The 21,609-nt window shown below is 41.8% G+C and overlaps 1 protein-coding gene across 7 annotated transcripts in view; it reads left to right on the forward strand.

Annotated features, from left to right (window-relative positions):
• Window positions 1–21,609, forward strand: part of SYNE2 (spectrin repeat containing nuclear envelope protein 2) — a 268,235-nt gene that overhangs the window by 82,018 nt on the left and 164,608 nt on the right. For all 7 annotated transcript variants that reach the window (XM_030558566.1, XM_030558561.1, XM_030558559.1 and 4 more), the window contains 12 exons: window positions 2,738–2,888; window positions 6,112–6,270; window positions 6,971–7,132; window positions 9,562–9,663; window positions 11,541–11,741; window positions 12,769–12,940; window positions 13,902–14,014; window positions 15,234–15,436; window positions 15,865–15,984; window positions 16,080–16,368; window positions 17,650–17,816; window positions 20,306–20,618. In XM_030558566.1, the coding sequence (XP_030414426.1) occupies window positions 2,738–2,888; window positions 6,112–6,270; window positions 6,971–7,132; window positions 9,562–9,663; window positions 11,541–11,741; window positions 12,769–12,940; window positions 13,902–14,014; window positions 15,234–15,436; window positions 15,865–15,984; window positions 16,080–16,368; window positions 17,650–17,816; window positions 20,306–20,618 (2,152 nt within the window). The remainder of the gene's footprint in view (window positions 1–2,737; window positions 2,889–6,111; window positions 6,271–6,970; window positions 7,133–9,561; window positions 9,664–11,540; window positions 11,742–12,768; window positions 12,941–13,901; window positions 14,015–15,233; window positions 15,437–15,864; window positions 15,985–16,079; window positions 16,369–17,649; window positions 17,817–20,305; window positions 20,619–21,609) is intronic.

Raw genomic sequence — 21,609 nt, forward strand, 5'->3', positions numbered from 1 at the left:
TGCATGGAAGTCATCCAACTATGGAACTGGTGTATACAACATCGAATACAAATTATTGCTTCCTACCTACTAGGCTGCCACAGCACTACTGCTGATGCACTCAGCAAGCACTTCTCGACAGAACATGAATGGGAACTGCACCCCGCAGTACTCCAACAGCTCTTTTCTCTCTGGGGCACCCCGTCAATAGATCTCTTTGCCACGACCTAGAATCGAAAATGTCCCCTGTTTTGCTCCAGAGGGGGACTCAGGACTGCATCCCTAGGAGATGCACTCCTCGTCCCATGGAACAACTCCCTCCTGTACGCCTTCCGCCAATCCCTCTGTTACACAGGGTTCTTCGGAAGATTGCGAATGAGAAGGCTCGGGTCATCCTTATTGCCCTGGCTTGGCCAAGACAGATGTGGTATCCCTACCTACTCTGCAGGTTTTCTGGTCACCCACAGGCTCTCCCCAACAGGCCAGATCTCCTTTCCCAGGACAACGGACGGGTTCTTCACCCCCAGCTCCAAAAGCTCCACCTCACAGCCTGGTTCCTTCATGGTTCCAAACCCATGAACTAGCCTGTTCAGAGCAAGTCCAATATTTCATCTTGCACAGTAGGAAAGACTCCACTCGTAAAACCTACCTGCAGAAGTGGAAGCGTTTCGCCCTCTGGTGCTCACGTAATCACTTAGTGCCCAATAACGTGACCCTTCCTAACATTCTAGACTACCTCCTGAAACTAAAACAGGATGGACTTTCGCTCAGCTCCATCAAAATGCACCTGGCGGCGCTTACCACCTTCCATGAACTATTAGACGGTTATTCATTCTTTACCCACCCTACCATAAAACGCTTTCTCACGAGCCTGCAAAATCTCTACCCTGAAATTTACCCAACAGCGGCTGCATGGAATCTTAACCTCGTTCTTCATGCTCTCATGAAACCTCCATTTGAGACCTTGGCTACCTCCTCTCATCTCCTTATATCCATGAAGGTGGCTTTCTTAGTTGCCGTAACATCAGCAGAGAGAGTTGGTGAAATGAGCACCCTGATGGCCCACCCTCCTTACACAATCTTCTCCAAAGACAAAGTCACTTTGAGACCACATCCTGAATTTCTTCCTAAGGTGGTATCAACCTTCCACCTCAACTAACCTATATACTTACCTACTTTCTATCCCAAACCTCACAAAACTCCGCAAGAGGCAACCCTGCATACTCTCAATGTCAGGCGAGCAGTCACCTTTTATTTAGGCAGGACTAAACCATTTCGTAAGTCCTCATGACTCTGTTTCCATTATCGAAAGATCGAAAGGTACGGCTATCTCTAAACAATGTCTATCCAAGTGGATCTCTAACTGCATCAGATCCTATTACCGTGCGCAAAATCTTCAACTGCATTAGAACTCATTCCACTCTAGCCATGTCGACATCCGTTGCCATCCAACGTTCCCATTCCTGACATCTGCAAAGTGGCTATGTGGTCATCTGAACACAAGTTTACAAAACACTGTGCTCTCACGCAAGACACCACAGCAGACACCATAGTAGGTCATACAGTACTATCTACAGTACTAACTGCTACATCTCCAAAGTCTCCAACCATAGTGGGTACTGCTACATCTCCAACCATAGTGGGTACTGCTACACATTCATCTAGAGTGGAGCACCCACAGGGATAGCACTTGAAGAAGAAGAGAAAGTTACTCACCTTGCAGTAACTGAGGTTCTTCGAGATGTGTGTCTCTGTGGGTGCTCCACTCCCCGCCCTCCTCCCCTCTCCTTTGGAGTACTGGTATGATTCTCCACGGTAGAGAAGGAACTGAGGAGGGTGTGGGGTGCACGCACTCAGGAAGATTCCAATGAGACGGGAGATACCAACTGAGTGCATGCATTCCGACCAGGCACTGCTACTGAAAATCTCCAATCAACGGCGCTGGGACGCACCGTCACCTAGAGTGGAGCACCCACAGGGATGCACATCTTGAAGAACCTCAGTTACTGCAAGGTGAGTAACTTTCTCTTCCCTCTAAGTCTATACTTAACTAGTGCTCCAGTATGAGGAAAGGGGCATTGTGCCACAGAAGATCTGAACATTTAGATGAGATAACAGACTGAGATCCTAAACAGTAAGGATGGTATTTTCAAAGCTGCCTACAGGATTTAGATGCCACATTTAGATGCAGGCGCCAGACAAAGGACCACTGTGGTGGTGGAGCACCTGCTGAAATTCGGCGGCATTTCGGTGGCGATGCTTCTCGATGATGCCGCTTGCCGTCGACAAGCGATGTCATCGAGAGGTGTCCCCGCGGAAATTCGAGAGCGACGCTGAAATGCCGCAGAAATTCGGCGGCATTTTGGTTGGTGCTTTCCCAGGGTCCAGCGTTGGGGACCACTACCTTAGGCAGCTTTGAAAATACCACCTTAAAGGTCCTGTGGCAGTTACTATAAATTAATCCCAATGGCCTGCTCAAATTTCAGTTTGCAGAATTACATTTTGTGTACTGAGCTCCTCCTGCAGTTTCTGTTGGAGATAATATTTTTAATTTCTTGCCCTAAACTGTGGTGAAATTTTGCTGTATATGGTTGAATAGCAGTTGGGTTTCATCCCAGTGTTGGGTGAAATGATCCTTCAGAATGAAAGGTGCAATATAAATGTGAGTTATTAATATTATGTCACTTTTACATGTGGAAGAGAGGGGTTGAAGCTGTTCCTTTACACATGTATAGTAAATAATTCTTTTTTTGAATAGCCAGGAGCAGTGTGTGAGGGTGGTGGAGCTCCTGAAGCAGTATCAAAGCTGCAAAAATAGTCTGACGAACATGATCCAGAAACAAGAGAGTGTCCTCTCACAGCAGACTTCTTACATGGGGAAAGACAATCTGCAGAGGATGATAGCAAAGGTGAGTTCTGTAGAGGTAAAGGATGTAGCTGGAAAGTTTAAATCCAGATCTGATCCTCCCAAAATTTGAGGGAGTTCTGATGTGGGCTGTTGTTCATCCCATTGTAGATGTAGGATTGAGCTGCAAAGTTGAGACTTGGCTCTGGTTTCAGCTCCAAGATATTTTGGAGTATGTTCAGAACCAGATTTTTGTGTTAGGCTCATCTCTAACTTTATACAGTAAACTAAGCTCACTTTCAACTTGTGAGATTTTTTTTTAAAATAAAAATGTAATAAAGAGAGAGGGTGAAATACTGACCACATTGAAGACAAAACTCCCAGTGACATCTGTGGTATTTCAGCCAAGCTATTTTAAAATATCCTCCCAACTTTCCACCATTTTTACATATTAGAGGCTTTTATTGCACAATTTTTAAATACACAAGCAAAGCAAGTCTAGTTATTTACTATGAGGCCATTTTAAATAGCTGAGATATATAAAGACAAACCCTTTTTAGCACAGTAGGCAACATACAATTAACATAATATTAAATGTAATAATTTTAGGCTTCTTGCTTCAGAGAAGTTTCTGATGTGACTCCGTACTCTAACAGAAGATCAAAATTACAATCGTTGCATATCACTCAGATAATCACTTTCCTTCCTTGCTCAGAGGAATACCTGAAACACTTTGGGTGAGTTTTTGGGCTGTACCTCTAAGGGTGTGTCTACACAGCTTGCGGGAGCAAGCCTCCCAGCTTGGGTTAGTGCTCTAAAAATAGCTGTGTGGACAGCACTTTGAAGTTGCTGCTGAGGCAGGAGCTGAGGAAGGTGTCCTTGCAGCCATCTCCAGATTTGATTGTGGGGGTGAGGAGGGCATTTGCACTAACAGAATCCAGGATTTCATATTTCTCCCCTTTCTCCTCCTGGCTCACATGCAGTATGGAGGATAAACCCCATCTATGAGAACTTCAGTCTCAGGAGCCACCATCTATTAGATATGATGTCTGCTAACTGTTAAGTGTTCACAGTAATGTATGCATCAGCTGATACCATTGCAAAGGTTATGACTGATTTAGAGGGAGTAAGTGGTCACTTTCAAGTGGTCCTTGTGGTGTTCAACAGACTCTGAAAATATATTTTTTGAGTACAAGTGTATGCCTTTTAGCACCATTAATGTTCACTGCATGCATAGAGCAATAATCATGCCTAACTCGTATACAGCACTTTTCACCAGTAGATCTCTAAGTGCTTTACAAAGGAGGTCAGTATCATTATCCCCATTTTAGAAAGGGGGAAACTGAGGCACAGTGCAGTGAAGTGACTTGCTCAAAGTCACCCAGCAGGCCAGTAGTAGAGCTGGGAATAGAATCCAGGACTCCTGAATCCCTGCCTAGTGCTTGTTCTATAGGACCACACTTCTTGCCTACAGGCACTTCATAACTGGATAAAGGATTAAGGGGACATTATCTTTCTTTTCTGAGTCACATGTCCAGTGCTTTAGTTTCCCCTGTTAGGCATACAAACCTATGTAGTTCAGGTAACATCCCCTTGCTTGGGGGGTCTGATATATTACACTCAATAAGTATAAGCAGTTCCTCCCCATGGGCAGCAGGCACTCCATCCTCTGTATCCCTTGGGGATTAGTCCTTTCTCTCCTCTTGGAGACCTCTCTGGGGTCTATAATCTTTCAGCCCTCTGGCTTGCTACTACATAGCAGCCCCACACTGGGATTTTCCTGATTCCCAGTGTCTCCCAGACCATCCACCAGGCCTAGGTGGCGAGCCTTCTATCTGGTTTTCTCTAGGTCACATGCTTGTTCATAATCATATGCCTTATGACTACAACTTCCAGGTTTAAAGGGCTGGAGCCTGTAACAGATGCATCAGGACATGTGTATGCACTCAAGTACCACTTTCCCATCAAATAGTAGGACAGAAAGTCTGTTCTCATTCTGGGCCGCAAGACCTTCCCTCCACCTCTTTCTCAGTGGCTGGCTGCATCTATAATATGTCTACACTGCAATGTAAGCCCAGGGTTAGTAGAACTCGAGTTGTTGGATCCTGAGTTTGTTAGCCTAGGGCTTGAGTGTCTGTACTCATTGTAACCTCAGGTTAGGAATTGTTGAACCCTGGGACTCTTGTGTACACTGCATTATGTGGACCTGAGTCCAACCACCCATATCACAGACTTCCTAGCATCCACCCAAATTTGGCCACTCTAGCTCTTTGTTTCTGGTGCAGTGTTGGAAAACTGGACTGTCCCCCAAATTAAACTATCCAGAGGACAAAGAAAGTTGGCCTATGGGATTCTTTTGGCAGACTCCCAGAGCACGAGACTGCGCCTACATTGCAGAGCAGTAGGGCTTGAACTCTGGGATCTAGTTTGACTAAGGCTTGGAACCTCCATCTCATGGGGTCCTGGGTCCGAGCTTTGGGTTAGTGCAATTTGTATGTAAATGGAAGGGGGGTTAGGTTTGAGCCTGAATTCAAACCGTGGGATTACATTGCAGTGTAGACGTACCCTAAGAGAACATTGTCTGGAGAAAAAAGATAGATCCATTAATGTCAAATTGCCAAACACTAGAGGTCAGTATTTCATTTTCTTCATTTTTAAATGTTGTTTATAAATATGCACTGATATTATATTCGTATACTAAGAAACTGTTTTAGGATTTAAATAAAAATTAAAATGAATGGCAGTATGCTGTTTAAACTAATGTGAGTTTATTTTGGCAGTTCCTGTTTTTAGGAACATGCAGTGATAAAACTGAGAATCAGAATCACAAATTATATTTCTCAGAGCTTGGTGTGAATCAGATTATTGTTATACAGATATTGTTTCATTCAGTATCTGAAACAGTATATGGATATAATTCACTTTTGATGTCTGGGATATTAATTTGTTTGAGGCAAAATGTTTGGGTCGCATAAGCCAGAAATTTATTTATAAACCACTATTCCTATTCCTCATTTAGCAATTTACAGTCTGTATATGATGTAGTAAGAGTGAAAGGTGGAATGTTCAGATCAGTAGTACAGACACTGGGATATAATGACAGAGGATGGATTCTTAGTCTCACTGTATTAGATAAAATGGATTATTTTGGATCATGCTGCTGTGTTTCTAAATTGAAAAGAACAGCATGATAGTTAAACAAAAAAAAAAAGATTTGGTGGATAAACAAGAGTTTTGACCAAATGCAGGACACATGCTTTCAAATATACATTCTTTCTTTTTCACAGATTGAAGCAGTTAAAGAAGAATTTAACGATCACTCTGAAGATGTAGACAAAATAAATCAGATCTGCAAAAACCTCCACTTCCAGATCAATAAAATGAGAAGCTTCGAGGAGCCTCCCTTTCAGAATGAGGCTGACATTATTGTGGACAGATGGCTGGATGTATGTAAAAAGTAAATTATCAGCGAGGTCTTATCTGTTATGCATTATAGTAATTGATTCTGACATGTGCGTAATATTTAGAATAAATTAAATGCAGAATGTCAAAGACTCTCAAGAGATAAAGTCAAGTGTTTATCAAAGCAAAGCTTAGACTATGTCTTCAACCTCATTGTTTGTGATATATAAGGCTATATATGTCATGGGCGCACTCCTGCAATGGACAATTCTGGGGCATACAAAAAGGCAATATTTGCTTTTGCTGGTTGGATTTTTAAGCTTTTATGGCAACTTCTGTTGATTTAGACTTTGGAAACAATATGGAAGATTACTGTGCCTGTGCAATTGGTAAGAGATTGTAATGTTCGAAAGTGTCAGTCTAAGTAGTGCATTGATGCTGAGATAAAATGGTACTTATTGAGAGTAGATAACATTTGATTAGCAAGTCATGCTGCTAAACCTGTTTTTAAACTGGAGACAAGCCATTGTGTTTGATATGGTATTGCTGAAAGCCATATTTAGTAAGAGATTGCAGTGTCTTCTCTGTGACCAGTGCACAATGAAGACATATGAGATTTTTTTGCAGCTACTCCCCTTGTGGTTTGTGTGGTTCCATCTCATCTAGTCTTTATCATATTGCCTTTCTGCTAAGAATCTTACTTTATTTTCTAAAATTTGTTTTTTATTATAAATCTTGTGGTAGATCAATGAAAAAACTGAAAACTATTGTAATAATTTGGGAAGAGCTCTGGCTTTGTGGGACAAACTTCTTAATTTATTCAGCAAGACTGACACATGGGCAAATACACAGCTTAGGAGCATAGAAGAACATGAGCTGACTGAAGAGGAGGTGACACAGTTGAAGGTAATTTGACTGAGATGATAATAGTCAATTAAATACAATAAACTCATTCCAACATTTTAAGGATTTGTAGGATATAAAGGTACATGTTGGTTATAAATATCAGTGATACACAGAGAAAGTCTCGAAATTTGTAATTTTCTCTACAATTTCAGAGCAAGTTCACTGAATTAATTGTGTACCTGACTAGAATGCAGATCTTGGAAACTTAATGATTCATTAATTCACTTTGATTTAGTCTTCTTTGAAATGGGACTAGATCAAATAATGGAAGTCAGCAGGGTTCACAGGGACAGTTAGTTTGCAGCAGGTTAGTACAGGGTAGATAGACAACCCAGCTTGCCAAGAACTAAATGTTTTTGTAGACAAGCCTTGAGTGCATGAGTATGTATAGTGTAAGAGCACCCACAATGTGCTCCAAACATAGAACCTGTCAGAGAAACAGGGATAAGAGTGTGTGTGTGTGTGTGTGGCCATGTTTAAATCTATGTGAGATGGGATGGACCCCTTGAAATGCAGTCTCATGTGCTGAGATACCAACTGAGCCCGCCTTTTATGCCAGTTTGGGCACTCTTTTTACCTGTCTTGCTGAGTCAGTCTGTCAAGCCTGTTCCAACACACAGGCTGCACTACCCCCAGCTCCAGAATGAAACAGACACTGAGATCAGTTCTGGGAAGGCTCAGCTTAAGGGACTTGCTCTAGTACTCAGGTGTCCACCTCCCTTGGAGTGCAGACCCAAAGATATATTATGAAATCCACCTCCAGTGTGGAGGAAGGTATGCAAAACTTCCCTCCCCACACACCCCCAGTTAGAAATTACAGAAAGAGGTTTAATATTAAACAAAACAAACTTTATTAACTGTAAAAGTCAGATTTTAAGTAGTAAAAGGGGTAACAAACAGAACAAAGCAAATTATTGACCAAATGAAATTAAACATGCAAACTAAGCTCGTTTCACTAAAGAAATTAATTACAAATAGTATTTTTCAACCTAGATATTGTTGCAGGCAGGTTGCAGAGTTTCTGTGGTTTAGAGTTTCAGTTATATTCCTTTTCAGACTGGACCTCTGTCTCAGTCTGGACTCCCCACTTGCTTTCCCTTCAGGTAGCTATTGCAGTCTTTCTCTTTGGGCAGACTGCCATGGAGAGGAGGAGCCCCATTTACCTTCTTCCCCACCCTTAAATAGGATTTACATAAGGCGGGAATCCTTTGTTTGCCAGACTTGACCCCTCCCCTCCCCTTCCAGTGGAAAATTACAAGAAGTCCCAGGTAGGGTTTAGTATCAGGTGACAAGACCACCTGACTCTGTAGTATTACAGCATCCATGAGTCAGTGGCAGTATGGAGCATCCACAGGAAGGCCAAACTTTTCACAGTCCATTGTCCTCGCTGATGGGCCATGAGCCCTGTCTGGCTTTTCCATTGTTGTACCTGAAGTGTTGGCAGTGGTCGTCACCCAAAGTAATATAGTTGAAATACTGATACATAGTCAATATTGCTAACATCAGATACAGAAATGATACAGGCATGTGGATTGGATAATCATATTCAGTAAATCATATCCAGCATAGTTATATTAAATGTAAGACTTGTATAAGTTCCCAGGAAATCTCGGACAGTTATCCATTTTTTCCTTTACCATGAAAGATCTATGTGAATGTTTGTGCAATAAAATTGTTGCAACATATTTAGTGTGTAATATTAACCATCATCCTTAATCACAGCTCCATTATAGCAATGCAGTTAAATACAGCCCATTTTAAGTCTATATGTTTCCAAAAAGTTTAGCATGACAGGAGCTAGATTGTGAAATATTTTACAGCCTTCTAAAAGATGGTTTCCATATAAATTATGTGAAAGAAGTTGCACAATTTTCTTGTGTTCTTTATGTTGTTGGCATGAAACTGGAAACTCCTCTTTGTGTGAACTGGAATGGGTGAGTGGACAGAAATGAGTCACTTGCTGAGTAGGTAGAGAAGGAGAAAAAGGAATATTTTGCCCTGAGTGAACGAGGCACATAGATTCATGAATGTGACATGTAGAATGTTTCTGATAGCTCCTGTTTCAGAAGTTGAAGCTCACCCAGGGTATTTTAACTTGGACAATCAAATTTTGTTAGATTGATCCAATGCCCAAGACTTCAGTAGGTGTTGGATTGGGCTATTATATACCTGGAAATCCGCAGAGATGCAGACAGCAGTATGAAATATCATCAAATCACCCTAAAGTATTACCCTTAAAATATATTCAGGATTTAGTCCTGAACTCATTTCACACACAACTCCCATGGAAATTTGAAAGGGAATTTAGCACACAGGCTCAATAAATTAGTAATATCATCACTGTACTCTAGCAGGAAAATAGAAATTAAATTCGACAGAAAATTATGTAGTTACAGGTATATTGGTGTCTCCCCTCCCCCTCTCTTTAGTCTTCTTTACAGGTCCAAGAGCAAAGCTTAGAGGAATTTGACCGAAAAGTGGCTGAGATAGAGCATCTTCTTCATAACAGTGAGCCTCCCTTGGAATTACAGGTAAGGGGTGACATATGGTTAACATGATAGCATTGGTAATTGTAATCTAGCCATTAGTGCCCTGTTCACCACAATCATTACTTTGGTTTGCCTTGACCGTGGGGCAAGGGAGATATTTCTGTTGGATATTAAGATTAACATTTAATTTGCCCCTTTTTAAAAGTAAATTGTCTGAACCAAACCAGTATTTTTAAACGTTAAGGGCTCAGTCTGTCCTCTGCTGTCCTGGGATCAAACTGTGGCATTTAGGGCAGGGGAGGGCAAACTACAGCCCGCAGATCAGATCTGGCCTGTCAGGGCTTTCAATCCAGCCCGTGGGATTGCCAGTCCCATGGCGCAGTGGGGCTAAGGCAGGCTCCCTGCCTGCCCTGGCCCCGCAGCACCATGTCCCTGTGGCCCTGGGGGTGGGGGTGGGGCAGAGGGCTTCGTGCATTGCCCTTGCTTGGAGGCACCGCCCCCGCACCTCCCTTTGGCTGGGAATGGGGAACCGCAGCCAATGGGAGCTTCAGGGGCATTACACAGTGGAGCTGTTTGCACCACTCCACCCCCTGGAGCCACTGGACATGCTGGCCACTTTCGGGAGCGGCGCAGGGCCAGGGCAGGCAGGGAGCCTGCCTTAGTCGCACTAACGCGCTGCTGCCACCCCGGTGCTGCTTGAGGTAAGTGGCGCTGGGACGGAGTCCGCATCCCAAACCCCTCCTGCACCCCAACCCTCTGCCCTGAGGCCCCTCCTGCGCCCTGTGCCCCTCCTGCACCCCGCACCCCTCCTGCACCTCAACCCCTTGCCCTGAGCCCCTTCCTGCACACTGTACCCTCTCCCACACTCCAGCCCTCTGCCCCAGCCCTACATTCATGGCCCTGCATACAATTTCCCCACCCAGATGTGGTTCTTGGACCAAAAATTTTGACCTCCCCTGATTTAAGGCCTGATCCAACTTCTTTTATAGCTAATGGATGGATGCCTATTGATTTCCAGGGGAGTAGGACCAGACCTTAGCCGCTGCTCCAAGTAGAGGGCATTGAAGAGCCACTTTGCACCAAGGGGAACTCCAGTCAGACACCGAGCTACTTTACGATGTGTTTTTAACATGTCTGTTGTATTTACTGTGTTCTTTTCTTGTAGGTTCTGTAGTAAGTCAGTATAAATGTTTTTGCACTGGTGCATTAATTCCCTAGGTTGAGGACAAAGCCTTTCCCCCATATGGGCACATATTTCCAAAAATGAGCAGAATCAGTGTGGCGAGTTTATGTAGGGGGTTTACAACCCCTGTGCAATTCAGTTTCAACTTCTTGTGTGCCTAAGCTCTCAAGGATGGTGTTCTGGGGTGAGGACATGACCATTGTAACCAACTTGGGGTGCAATTTCTGTGCGCCTAGAACAGCTATGAAGGCCATGGAGTGATCCTGTTGCCTTGTAAGCTGATGGGGACTTGTTCTGCTCCCTTCTGTCTCCATCCCCTCCTTGGTGTGTCTTTGGAAGCCTGCAGTGGAGCCATGTGGCACTCTGGTGGCAATGCTTCTGCAGGATGCCTGGGACAGGGCAGAATGTCAATGTATGGATCAGAGATGTCTGGCTCCTTGTTGTTCCCAGAAGTGGAGAGGAGACTAGTGCCCATGTTCAGCTGAGAGTATTCATGTAGTCAGAAGAATAAACTTTACTCATTTAAAGCAGCAGTAACACTCTCAGTGTAGGATTAGATTCTTTTCTTAAATATCAGAGATAAGAAAAAAAGAAAGTACAGTAGTTTAGAATGGAGGAAAATGCAATTAATGTAGAAAGGTTAGGTATAAAAAGGATTAAACTCTCTTGAGCCCCATTTTGTAGGAAACTAGTCCAGTAAAACTACTTATGCTGCTTGTGCCTTTCCAATTTTAAGGTCATCAAATCATCTGTTGAGAACAAAATGGAGCTAATAAGAAAGCACTTACCGAATAAGATGAGACCCAGTGAACTCAATGGCAATTCAGCAGAGCTAAAAGGGGACCTTGACCTTGCCAAGACACAGATTGGGATGACAGAATCACTTTTAAAAGCTTTATTTCCCTCTGACACTTTAGAGATCTTTACGAAATTAGAGGTACTGTATATCTAATTATGCATCTCCTGCAATTTTGATAACCTTTTCTTTCACCGGCCGCTCTTCATATGTGTTTCTGTCATGTATTTTAAAACGACTGAAGCTAGTAGAACAATGAAGTAAAGAATTTAACTTGACTCCCAGTATTTCCCAAAGTTACCCACAAACAAGAAGGAAAGGCCTGCTTTCTCTGAGTATTATATAGCTAGCTAATCAGACATTTTAGCTACCTGAAATAGTAGTTTGTGTTGGGCTTAGTAATCATGCACCACCCCAAAAGGTATTAAATTCCCAGTGCATATATTGGGCTGGGTCACATCGTGATGTTGTGCTATATTGTAGAGCTGTATTGTTTGCCAGGAGCTGGTGATGCAGAGCCAACTATGCTGACTTTATGCCACGAGGGCATTCCTCTATGCAAGGGAATCCCCACTTGGCTTTTTAAGCCAACTTTCCACCACATTTGCACCTCCAGAAGGGACAGAGCAGGACTAAGAATCTGGCCTCCTGCATCTAGCCTTGCAGGGTCTAGAGATAACAAATTCCATGTTTAGGAGAGAAGTGAAAATATATTTGGCAGAAGAATGTTTATTTTAAAAAACCAACAACCCTGTGGCTGCTAAGTGGTTTGAAATATTAGAATAAGTTCCTGTGAGAGGGTTAAGTGTGCATAATGCAGGTGATACAAAGGTGCATAATAAATGCTATTTATTTATGGCCCTACAGTTTGTGACATTGCTATAACCTCCACCTGTCTGTTGTGTGTGATGCAGAAGTGTGTGTGTGTGTGTGTGTGTGTAAGTGTAATAACGCCTGCTCACCGCTTAGTATTTATCCCTGTTCATTTGTTGCATAAATAATGTTAATATATTTTGACATATTTTGAAATGACCCCTTCTTAAAACAATTTAATTTGTCACAAAACAGCTTTGTACAGTGCATGCCGAAACCTTCTCCTTAACCTTAGATGCCTTTTAATATATCACTAACTTTCTTCCTTTTTAATTTGTTTATTTTTTTAAATTAGGAGCTACATCAGAAAATTCTCCAACAGAAATACCATGTGAAATTACTCCAAAAAAAGACAGGTTGTCTGACTCCAGAAGTGGCTGAATTAAAGAAGCAGCTTCAGTGTATCACTGATTTATTTAATACAAAGAAACACGTTTTCCAGGATCATTTTATCAGTCTTTTGAACTGTAAGCAAAAATGGGTTTCACTTTTAAAGACTGACATACGTGTCTGTGTCGAGGAAGTGCTTGAAAGTTGTAACTTGCAAGTCAAAAGTTGAGAGCTAGATCCTTAACTGGCATAAAATGGAATAGTTCCATTTGCTGCAGTGGAACCATGTCTCCTTACACCAGCTCAGGATCTGACCCTCAGTCTCCACATTCTTTCTGAGCTGTGGGCCCTGTCCCGCAGTCTTTACTTGCACAAAATTCCTATTGAATTAAATGGAAGTTCTGTTAGAATAAAGGCTGTAGATTGGGCCCTGTGTAGAGAATCATGGCAGGTCTTTGTGTTCCATAGTGTCTGAGGAACTCCTTCAAGATTCCATCCTTTCAGATCAGCATTTGAGATTTGGCAATAGGAAAGGTTACCAGAACTTTGCTGCCGCAATGCATATGCGAACTGGGCGTAGCTTCTTGATGTGGCCTATTCATAAGTGTGTATTTTCAGTTCTAGGTGACATATTCTAGTTGCCAAACACAGGACGATGGGTATCTTTAACCTACGGGTGTAACTCCATTGGAGTTATGCCCATAGAGAATTTCAACCAAAGAGAATATCAGCCTACAGTCACTGGGAATAGTAATTGCTGAATAGTCTTTATTTGTGATAGAGGCCAGAGCAGCAACAGTAAATCAGAATGTTTGATGATAGATTATCTCAGGCGTCGTTTTCTGAAAATGTCATAAACAGGCCTCTGAGCTGGGTGCTCCAGTATGTCATGTTCACTGTCAATACAAGGATGAATTCCAAAAGAAAGGAGTAAGGACTGCAGCATTTTCTGTCATTTTGCATGTACTCAGAGGCAGTATCCAGGGACAGCATTGATACATATAATTATCAGGAGATTAACTGAAATCTTCATGTTGAGTAGAGATTTTCTGTTACTGGATAAGAAAAAAAAAAAAGTCAGACTCTATCTTTCCGCAGATCAGTGTAAGGATTTTAATGACTGGTTCAGCAGCGCTCAGCTGTCTTTAAAGGATTGTTTTGACCCATCAGAAACAAAACAGACATTGGAAGAAAAATTGCAGAAGCTCATGGTAAGATATTAGAATATTTTAAAATACAAAATATTTTGGAAGGAGGCTGCACCCTCCCATGTTAGCAAGGGACTCTGTACTTTGGAGTAGATTCACAAAGCAGTGTGGCAGTCAGTGGAAGGGGTAATAAAATTGTGTTAAGAAGTGTACATTTGAGATAAATTTCTAACCTATAGTTAGGAAAGTTCAGATGCTAGAACGTACTAAATTGAAGTCATTGGGACTTAAGAAAGTGCTTAAGCATTATGCTGAATCAGGGCCTTAGAGACTAAGGTGATCCTGACCCTATTGAAGTCAATAGCAAAACCCTATGGACTTCAGTGGAACTAGTATGTCACCCTTATTATTAGTATTATTATTAATCTGTATATTACTGTAGCCACCTAGGAGCCCTAGGCATCCTCATTCCCATCAGCCTTTCCTCTCTGATTTATTCCTGGCTCCCTGTCTTCCTCTCCTCACAATCTCCCACAGTCATCCTCGATGATGTCATCTTCCTCACTGATGACCCATCTGACTCCTTCGCTGTATGTTTCCTCACCTTCATGTCTTCCTTCATCCTGCAGCTTTGGTTCAACTCTCCCTTTCACCAAACGGGCTGTTCACTTGACTTGATCTTCACCACACACTGGTCTCTCTCTGATCTCTCTGTTGCTCCGTTCCCCCTCTCTGACCATCATCTGGTCTCCTTCAGCATTGCCCATCACATGCCCATTCTTTGTTACTTAGGCTCTCCATGATTTCCAGTCCATCAGTGTTGATATTCTTGTTTGCCCTCAACCTTTTCCTTCCTGCTCTTTCTTCCGTCAGACTGATACAATGCAAATTGCAGGCTGAAGCAGACAATCATAGTTTATCGACAGTTGAAGGCTTGATGGAAGAAGTGAGTCTTAATGAGAGATTTGAATATGAAAGTTGTGGATGCTTGGTTCATTCTTCTGCTTTGTGTACTTTACTCCAGAAGAGAATCTCTGTCCTCTCTTCTTCTTTACTTTCCCCTAATATTTCAAGGAAGCTTTTCCATTTGCACTTAGGTGAGGTGGGTTTTAAATGAACAGAACACTATAAATATACCTTGTAAGAGACACTAATGATTTTTTAAAAAAGCGTATAGTGATAACACAAACTAAGAAGTTTTGTATAGAATATAAATACCTATTATATAGCAGCAAACTTGCTAAATGCATTTCTGATTTGTCATGTTTGTGCTTTTATTAAGAGTTTCCTAACTTTTGAAGGCAAAGAGAGTGACATCCAAGAGGTAAAATCTCTCTTGAGTAAGGTGAAGAGTTATTTGCCTGAAGCAAGTGTTAACCAGCTTAGTAACTGGGTGAGAGATCAAGAAGCAGAATTACAAAGCATAACCTCCAAATGTCAAAAACAAGAAAAGAAACTTCGTGCTTCTCTGCAGCAACTCATTAGGTAGGAAGCTAAAATTTATTCCCAGCGGCTTACTTATAGATGATATAAAGTGATACCATTCTTAAACAATCATAATGAAGAATAAATAACTCTGATTTTCATTGTAAATCATGTGTTACTGAGGAATCTGCTGTTTTCTTCTGTTTTGTCTCACTTCTTCAGTTTTCTTAACAATAAAGAGATCATGAGGACCCCAATTCAGCAACATATTTGAGCATATGCTTAAAACTTTTGTCAATGGTTCATTTGAAATCAGTGGGGCTACTCACATGCTTAGTTACAGATGTGCATAATACCTTGCTAAATCACAGCCCAGATGATTTCATATCTGTTACAGTGAAATGTTATTGTCAATGATTTTTAGTAATTACAGATATAATACTTTTTACTTACCAACGTATACATTTTTGTGTATGTTGTTTCTTTAGACTTCAAGAAGACAGCAGTGGCTTGAAGGAATGGCTCACCGTTCAGGAAGAAAAATTGCCAGAGACCAAAAATGAGAAGATAAAATTAGAAAACTTTTACCAAATGCTAATAAAGCAGAGGTAGCCTTGTCTTGGGGAAGGGGGGTAGTTTGTATCTTTCTTGACTCCTCTTTGTTACAGCAGATACACTGTGATTCATTTGTTGTATTTTTCAGAGAATCATTTGACTCCTTATCTCAGCTGGCAAATTCTTTGAGGGAATCTGGGTTTACAAGAGATGAAACAGTGTCCGAATCCAGTCATCTCATTAGTCGGTATCAGGAACTACAGACACAGATAAGTGAAGCACTAGGAATTAGTCAGACACGGTCCATGGAAGGGCAGAATTTTGAAGCGCTTGCACAGAACATGTCTTCTTGGATAAAAAGACTTAAAGAATCAGTTATTGGCTTGAGTTCACGGCAAGGCGAGTTGCCACTGGAAGAAAGGATACATCAGATAAAGGTACTGCAGCACACTTATTACTCTGATTTTGCCAGTTGAGTGTCATATATGGGAAATGTATGGTGTGTAATAATCTCATTAGACCTACCATATGTCATTGATGGATTACAGTGTACAACTAAGCATGTGGTTGTGTGGTTAATTAAATGCAGTTGGGCAGCACAGAACTCTCAGCCTAGGGGGAAGGGAGGGCTACAGTGGCTTTGTGCCCTCCCAGTCCTGACTGTTCCAGATGCTGGAAAGATCCCCAGTATAAATTAGACAGCCCAGGGCCTGTGTAAGTTATAGCAACCTCCCCACGGTTGCCTTGTAGGCTTCAGTGCTGACTGGAATATTGGCAGTACTGTGTTCTGTTGGCTCACCTCTGATCCCCCCTACCTATCCACCAACGTCCTATGCTGAGATTTCTGTCCTCATAGGGTAAGCCTTACCGTTATCTTCTGCAGTGCCCGGGGTGGGAGAATCCTCCTCCAGCTAGAAATGGGTCTTTATGGTGCTTTGGCCTTTATACACAGCTTAAAGGGGCTGCAGTGGGTTTTAGGCTTTCACTCATAGTATCTGAAGCAAATTTTTGCTTTATTTTATCAGAATGATATTGATGTTTTGTTCTTCTATAGCAGCGGTTCTCAACCTTTCCAGACTACTGTATGCCTTTCAGGAGTCTGATTTGTCTTGTGATCCCCCAAGTTACACCTCACTTAACAACTACTTGCTTACAAAATCAGACATCAAAATACAAAGGTGTCACAGCACACTATTACTGAAAAATTGCTTACTTTCTCATTTTTGCCAGACAATTATAAAATAAATCAATTGGAATATAAATATTGTACTTACATTTTAGTGTATAGTGTATAGAGCAGCATCAGCAAGTAATTGTCTGTATAAAATTTTAATTTGTACTGACGTTGCTGATGCTTTTTATGTAGCCTGTTGAAAAACTACACAAATATCTACCTGAGTTGATGTACCCTTGGAAGACCTCTGCGTATCCTGAGGGGTATGCGAACCGTTGGTTGAAAACCACTGGTCTATAGCAGTATTAGGGAATGTGTGTGTTAAAAAATCTTAGGTACATTTTGGAATGCTAACATTTAAACTGGATTATCCATCCAATTATTAATATCAATTATGTAGGACGTAGAAGTGATAATTGTTTTTGTTCAACAACAGTAGACAAAGAATAAAACCTTTTGCAGGTGATACCCTTTGTTAGAATAACTACAAGTAAATGAATAAAGTATGTTACATGTTCTGCTTCTGCTCTTTTGTTTAATGCAGGAAATAGTTTTTCTCAAAGATAAGGGAGATGCTAAAATGCAAAACATCAGAGCGCTGGGCAAAATCTTAAGTACTGAAGGAGTGAAGGACCCCGCCATTCAACAGACTATTTCTGATCTCCAGAATCAATGGGAGTACACTGTTCATTTAACCACCGAATCTCTAAGGTACCATGGAGCTTACAAAGTGACCAGTACTGTAGCTTGACCTACTATGGCTATCAATTCCTCTTCCTGCTTTGCACAGTATATAGTTTCTATGCTCTTTGTTTTGGCAGGACATGAAAATAACAACTAGAAAAATGTTTGAATTTCTGCACTATTCATGATGGGACATATTGTGGCCATGAGTATAGGGTGTGAGGAGGAACAGCAGAAACTCCTAGTAGAAAGGTTTTGGCCAGCTCAGCCAGAATTCCTCTGGGAGCTCTGGATGGAGTTGGCAATACAGAGAGGAGTTGTTCATCCAACCCCAGTTTTGGAATAGCTATTGGCAGCACTAACCTAGTGCCTTCTTTGTTCCCATTGAGATGGTAACTGTTCCATGTGCCCTTTGCAACCGATCCAGGGCCAGCCATGATCTGGCCTTATAACAGATTTACGCTGTCAGAATCAATCTTAGGATTTAAGAAAATCTGTTTCAGAGTAGCAGCCGTGTTAGTCTGTATCCACAAAAAGAACAGGAGTACTTGTGGCACCTTAGAAACTAACAAATTTATTTGAGCATAAGCTTTCGTGGGCGTCATTGTGAAGTGGGCTGAAGCCCCCAAAAGCTTATGCTCAAATAAATTTTAGTCTCTAAGGTGCCACAAGTACTCCTGTTCTTTTTAAGGAAATCTGTGTGTCACTAGCAGCACAGAGTTTTTAAAGACCATGTAGTGATGTGACTGCTTACTGAGGGCCCCTCCATGGCTAGGAGTGCCTCTGCAGTGCATGGCTAATAATTTCTCCCTCAAATAGCTCCTTAGACAGACTCTACACATTTTTCTGAGGTCAAAAATACCCCTTCTTGGAAAGTGGGTTTATTCACAGAAAATAACTCAATTAGTTATAATTACGTCCCCCAGCCAAACATTTCTTTTCCTATTCTGAGGCTTCCTTGTCTAGAGAGATTTTGTACCCTTTCCTTGCTTGCCCAGGGTCACCTGCCGTAGCAGGACACTCACAGCCCTTTCTGCCTGAAGTCTTATTCTCAAATCCCAGGCCTTGCTCAAGCCAGCAAACCCCTAGCAGTCTCTGTACTCTCTGAGCATCTCCCCTACAGCCACCTGCTGCCCTTTATAGGGAATTATCTGATTCCACTCAGGTGGGGCTCATCCTGTAATCAGGGTTAGCTTAGCCCCAGATTCTTTGACCCATGGGGCAAGTCACCCTGTTAGAAACCAGTTTGCTCTAGCTCTGCGAGAGATTCTTCTTGTTTATATCACATGAATTGAAACGTGCAGTATGTGTCCATGCTGGAAGACAGAAGGCCATGGATGTGATTTAATTAGGTTACATCTTTATTCACTTATAATATCTGGGAGTACCAGGCAGCAAGTTGTACAGTGCAGGGAGGAAGGGGTCATGTCCCTGCTGATCCAAACGTAGGAGCCCCAGCACCCCACCCCAGCTCCCTTAAAGGAGGTCAGGAAAAGGAAAGGGGGTCATCTCCCCGCTGATGAGATGGAGGAGCCCTCAACCCCTCTTACTCAGCTCCCAGAAGGGATTCTTCCAGCCCAATCCTGGTAAAGAGGGCATCTCCGTGGCTCTATGGGGTGTAAATAGCCCTTCCACTCTTCCAGTGAGCGGGAAGGGCAATGCAGTGACCTTGACCTCACCCCAAGTGCATTGTGCCCTTCCCTGTAAGCTTTTTTCTTTCTCTCTCCCCTGTTGCAAAGAGTCCTTAAAGGGGCAATGCACTACTTCTTCCACCTAGCCAGACACAGACCCACTCACATAAAAGTTGCAGTGGGCACATTTCAAGAATTCTTTTCTGGGTTCTAGTCACTGTTTTACATTAAATTAATAATGTTACTCTGGATTTAGCTACATCTATTTATTTTGATCTGTTCATAATAGGTCATATTTTCAATTATTGGCACATAAGTTCTATCTGCAAAATATATTTACGTACCCACTGAAGGTATGAACATACAGGAAAATGTGAGTGTGCTGCTCGCCTTTTGTATGAGTAATTACAGTTGCCTGTTTTTCACAGTATTTAAATCCTTTTCATGATCATGAAAAGGTAATACGTGTATTTTCTACAGTATATTACATTTTTTAAGAACCCTTCAACAAAAGGGTCATAAAGACAGTAGGTTTAACTTAGCAGTTAAAAATAAAACTTGAATTGGAATGAGAAGCAAAGAATATACAGCATGAGCAGCAGGTCTCAGATTTTAACAACTATGTTTTCATAGGCTGAGATTTAAAAGGAGCCTAAGGGATTTAAGCACTCAATCACCACTGAAATGTAATGATATTTGGATGCTATACTCCCTTATGCCCCTTTGAAAATTCCTGCCTTACTATTTATGGGTAATTTACAACTCAAAGAATAAACCTCATGATTATAATTGGATCTAATGATTTAATGTCTGCAGTTTAATATTTCTAAACAAATAATACAAAATCCTTGAATTCTATTACTGTATTTCCCCCCCTTCTTCAAGCCACCAAGAACAGATTCAACTTCAAAGCAAACAATACATGCAAAGCAAAGAAGATTTGAGATTAGTGCTGACTGAACTGAAGAAGCTGCAGCAGGAATTAGGTTTTGATGTTCAGGCTGGTTTGCAGGAGAAACAAACTCAGTTAACAAGTTATATAAAACTCCTGCAGAAAGCAGAAGGTTTAATGTTCCTATTAAATGAATTAAAAAGCCAAGGAGATTATCTATGGGATTGCATTGAGGATTCCTGCTTCATGGAAGAATCACGGATAGAACTAAAATATCTGCATGAAAGTCTGCTCAGCCAGTTGCAGGTTGGAATCATGCCATATTTCCTTATCATATTATTAGTTTTAGTATACCAAATTATTTAAAGTTCTCATTATTTGCTTGTTATCTCATTAAGCTATCAGATCAGAATGTTGTGGTACAAAGTGAGGACACTCTGAAGTGAATTTCTTTACTAGTTTCCTGTAGTGAAATAATTAAAGCCAAATCTTCTCCACTAGGCAAAGCTGAAATAGTTGTTAGTGGTGAGTTCCTCTGCATATTGGTAGGTACAGAATCCTTCCCCAGGCCACAGAGTGGAAGGGGGAACCACTTAAGATTTTGATCCTCTACTGCTTTGCCCTTTGCCCAGGAGTAAACGATTACCCAAAGTGGGGGCTGGTGAGTGTGAAATACTGACAAACAACAAATCAGAACATTAGCATTTTGGTAATTAGCATATTGGTACAGGGGTAAATGGTTACAAAGTGCAAAGAGGAGGAGAAAGAGGCCTTTTACGAATCTGTTCCTGCAGAGTTACTGTAGCCTTCACTGCCGTTGTGTCCTCCTCCCTCATGCAGGAGGATGAGGGTTAGCTGTTGGTTCCACATAGGTGTTGATCTGCTGGCTTTGCCTCTGCACCTACCCTGATGTTCTCTCCCCCAACATCCTTCATGTTCGGACAGAAGATGGCTCCTCTGAGGAGCATAGCTGTGCAGTGTGGTCTCCCTGAGCATGTTCTCCACATCCTGTTTATTGTTTGTTTATGGTGGTGCCCACAATGGGCTAGATACTTTCCAGACATTCAAGAAGGGACAACCCCTGACCAGAGGAGCTTACATTCTAAAGATAGACTAGTGATTATGGGAAGGAGAATAACAAACAGGGATTTTCGTACAACTACATTTAAGACTGTGTTTTTTTACAATGCAGTGATGGGAGGGATACAACTGTCCAGGGAATGGATCTGCCTGTTTGTTTGATCATGGTGAAGTATAGTTGCCATTAGTTTTAGATGCAAATAACTGGCAACCTTTT

Source organism: Gopherus evgoodei, chromosome 4 (genome assembly GCF_007399415.2).
Source record: "Gopherus evgoodei ecotype Sinaloan lineage chromosome 4, rGopEvg1_v1.p, whole genome shotgun sequence".
Taxonomy (NCBI): Eukaryota; Metazoa; Chordata; order Testudines; family Testudinidae; genus Gopherus; species Gopherus evgoodei.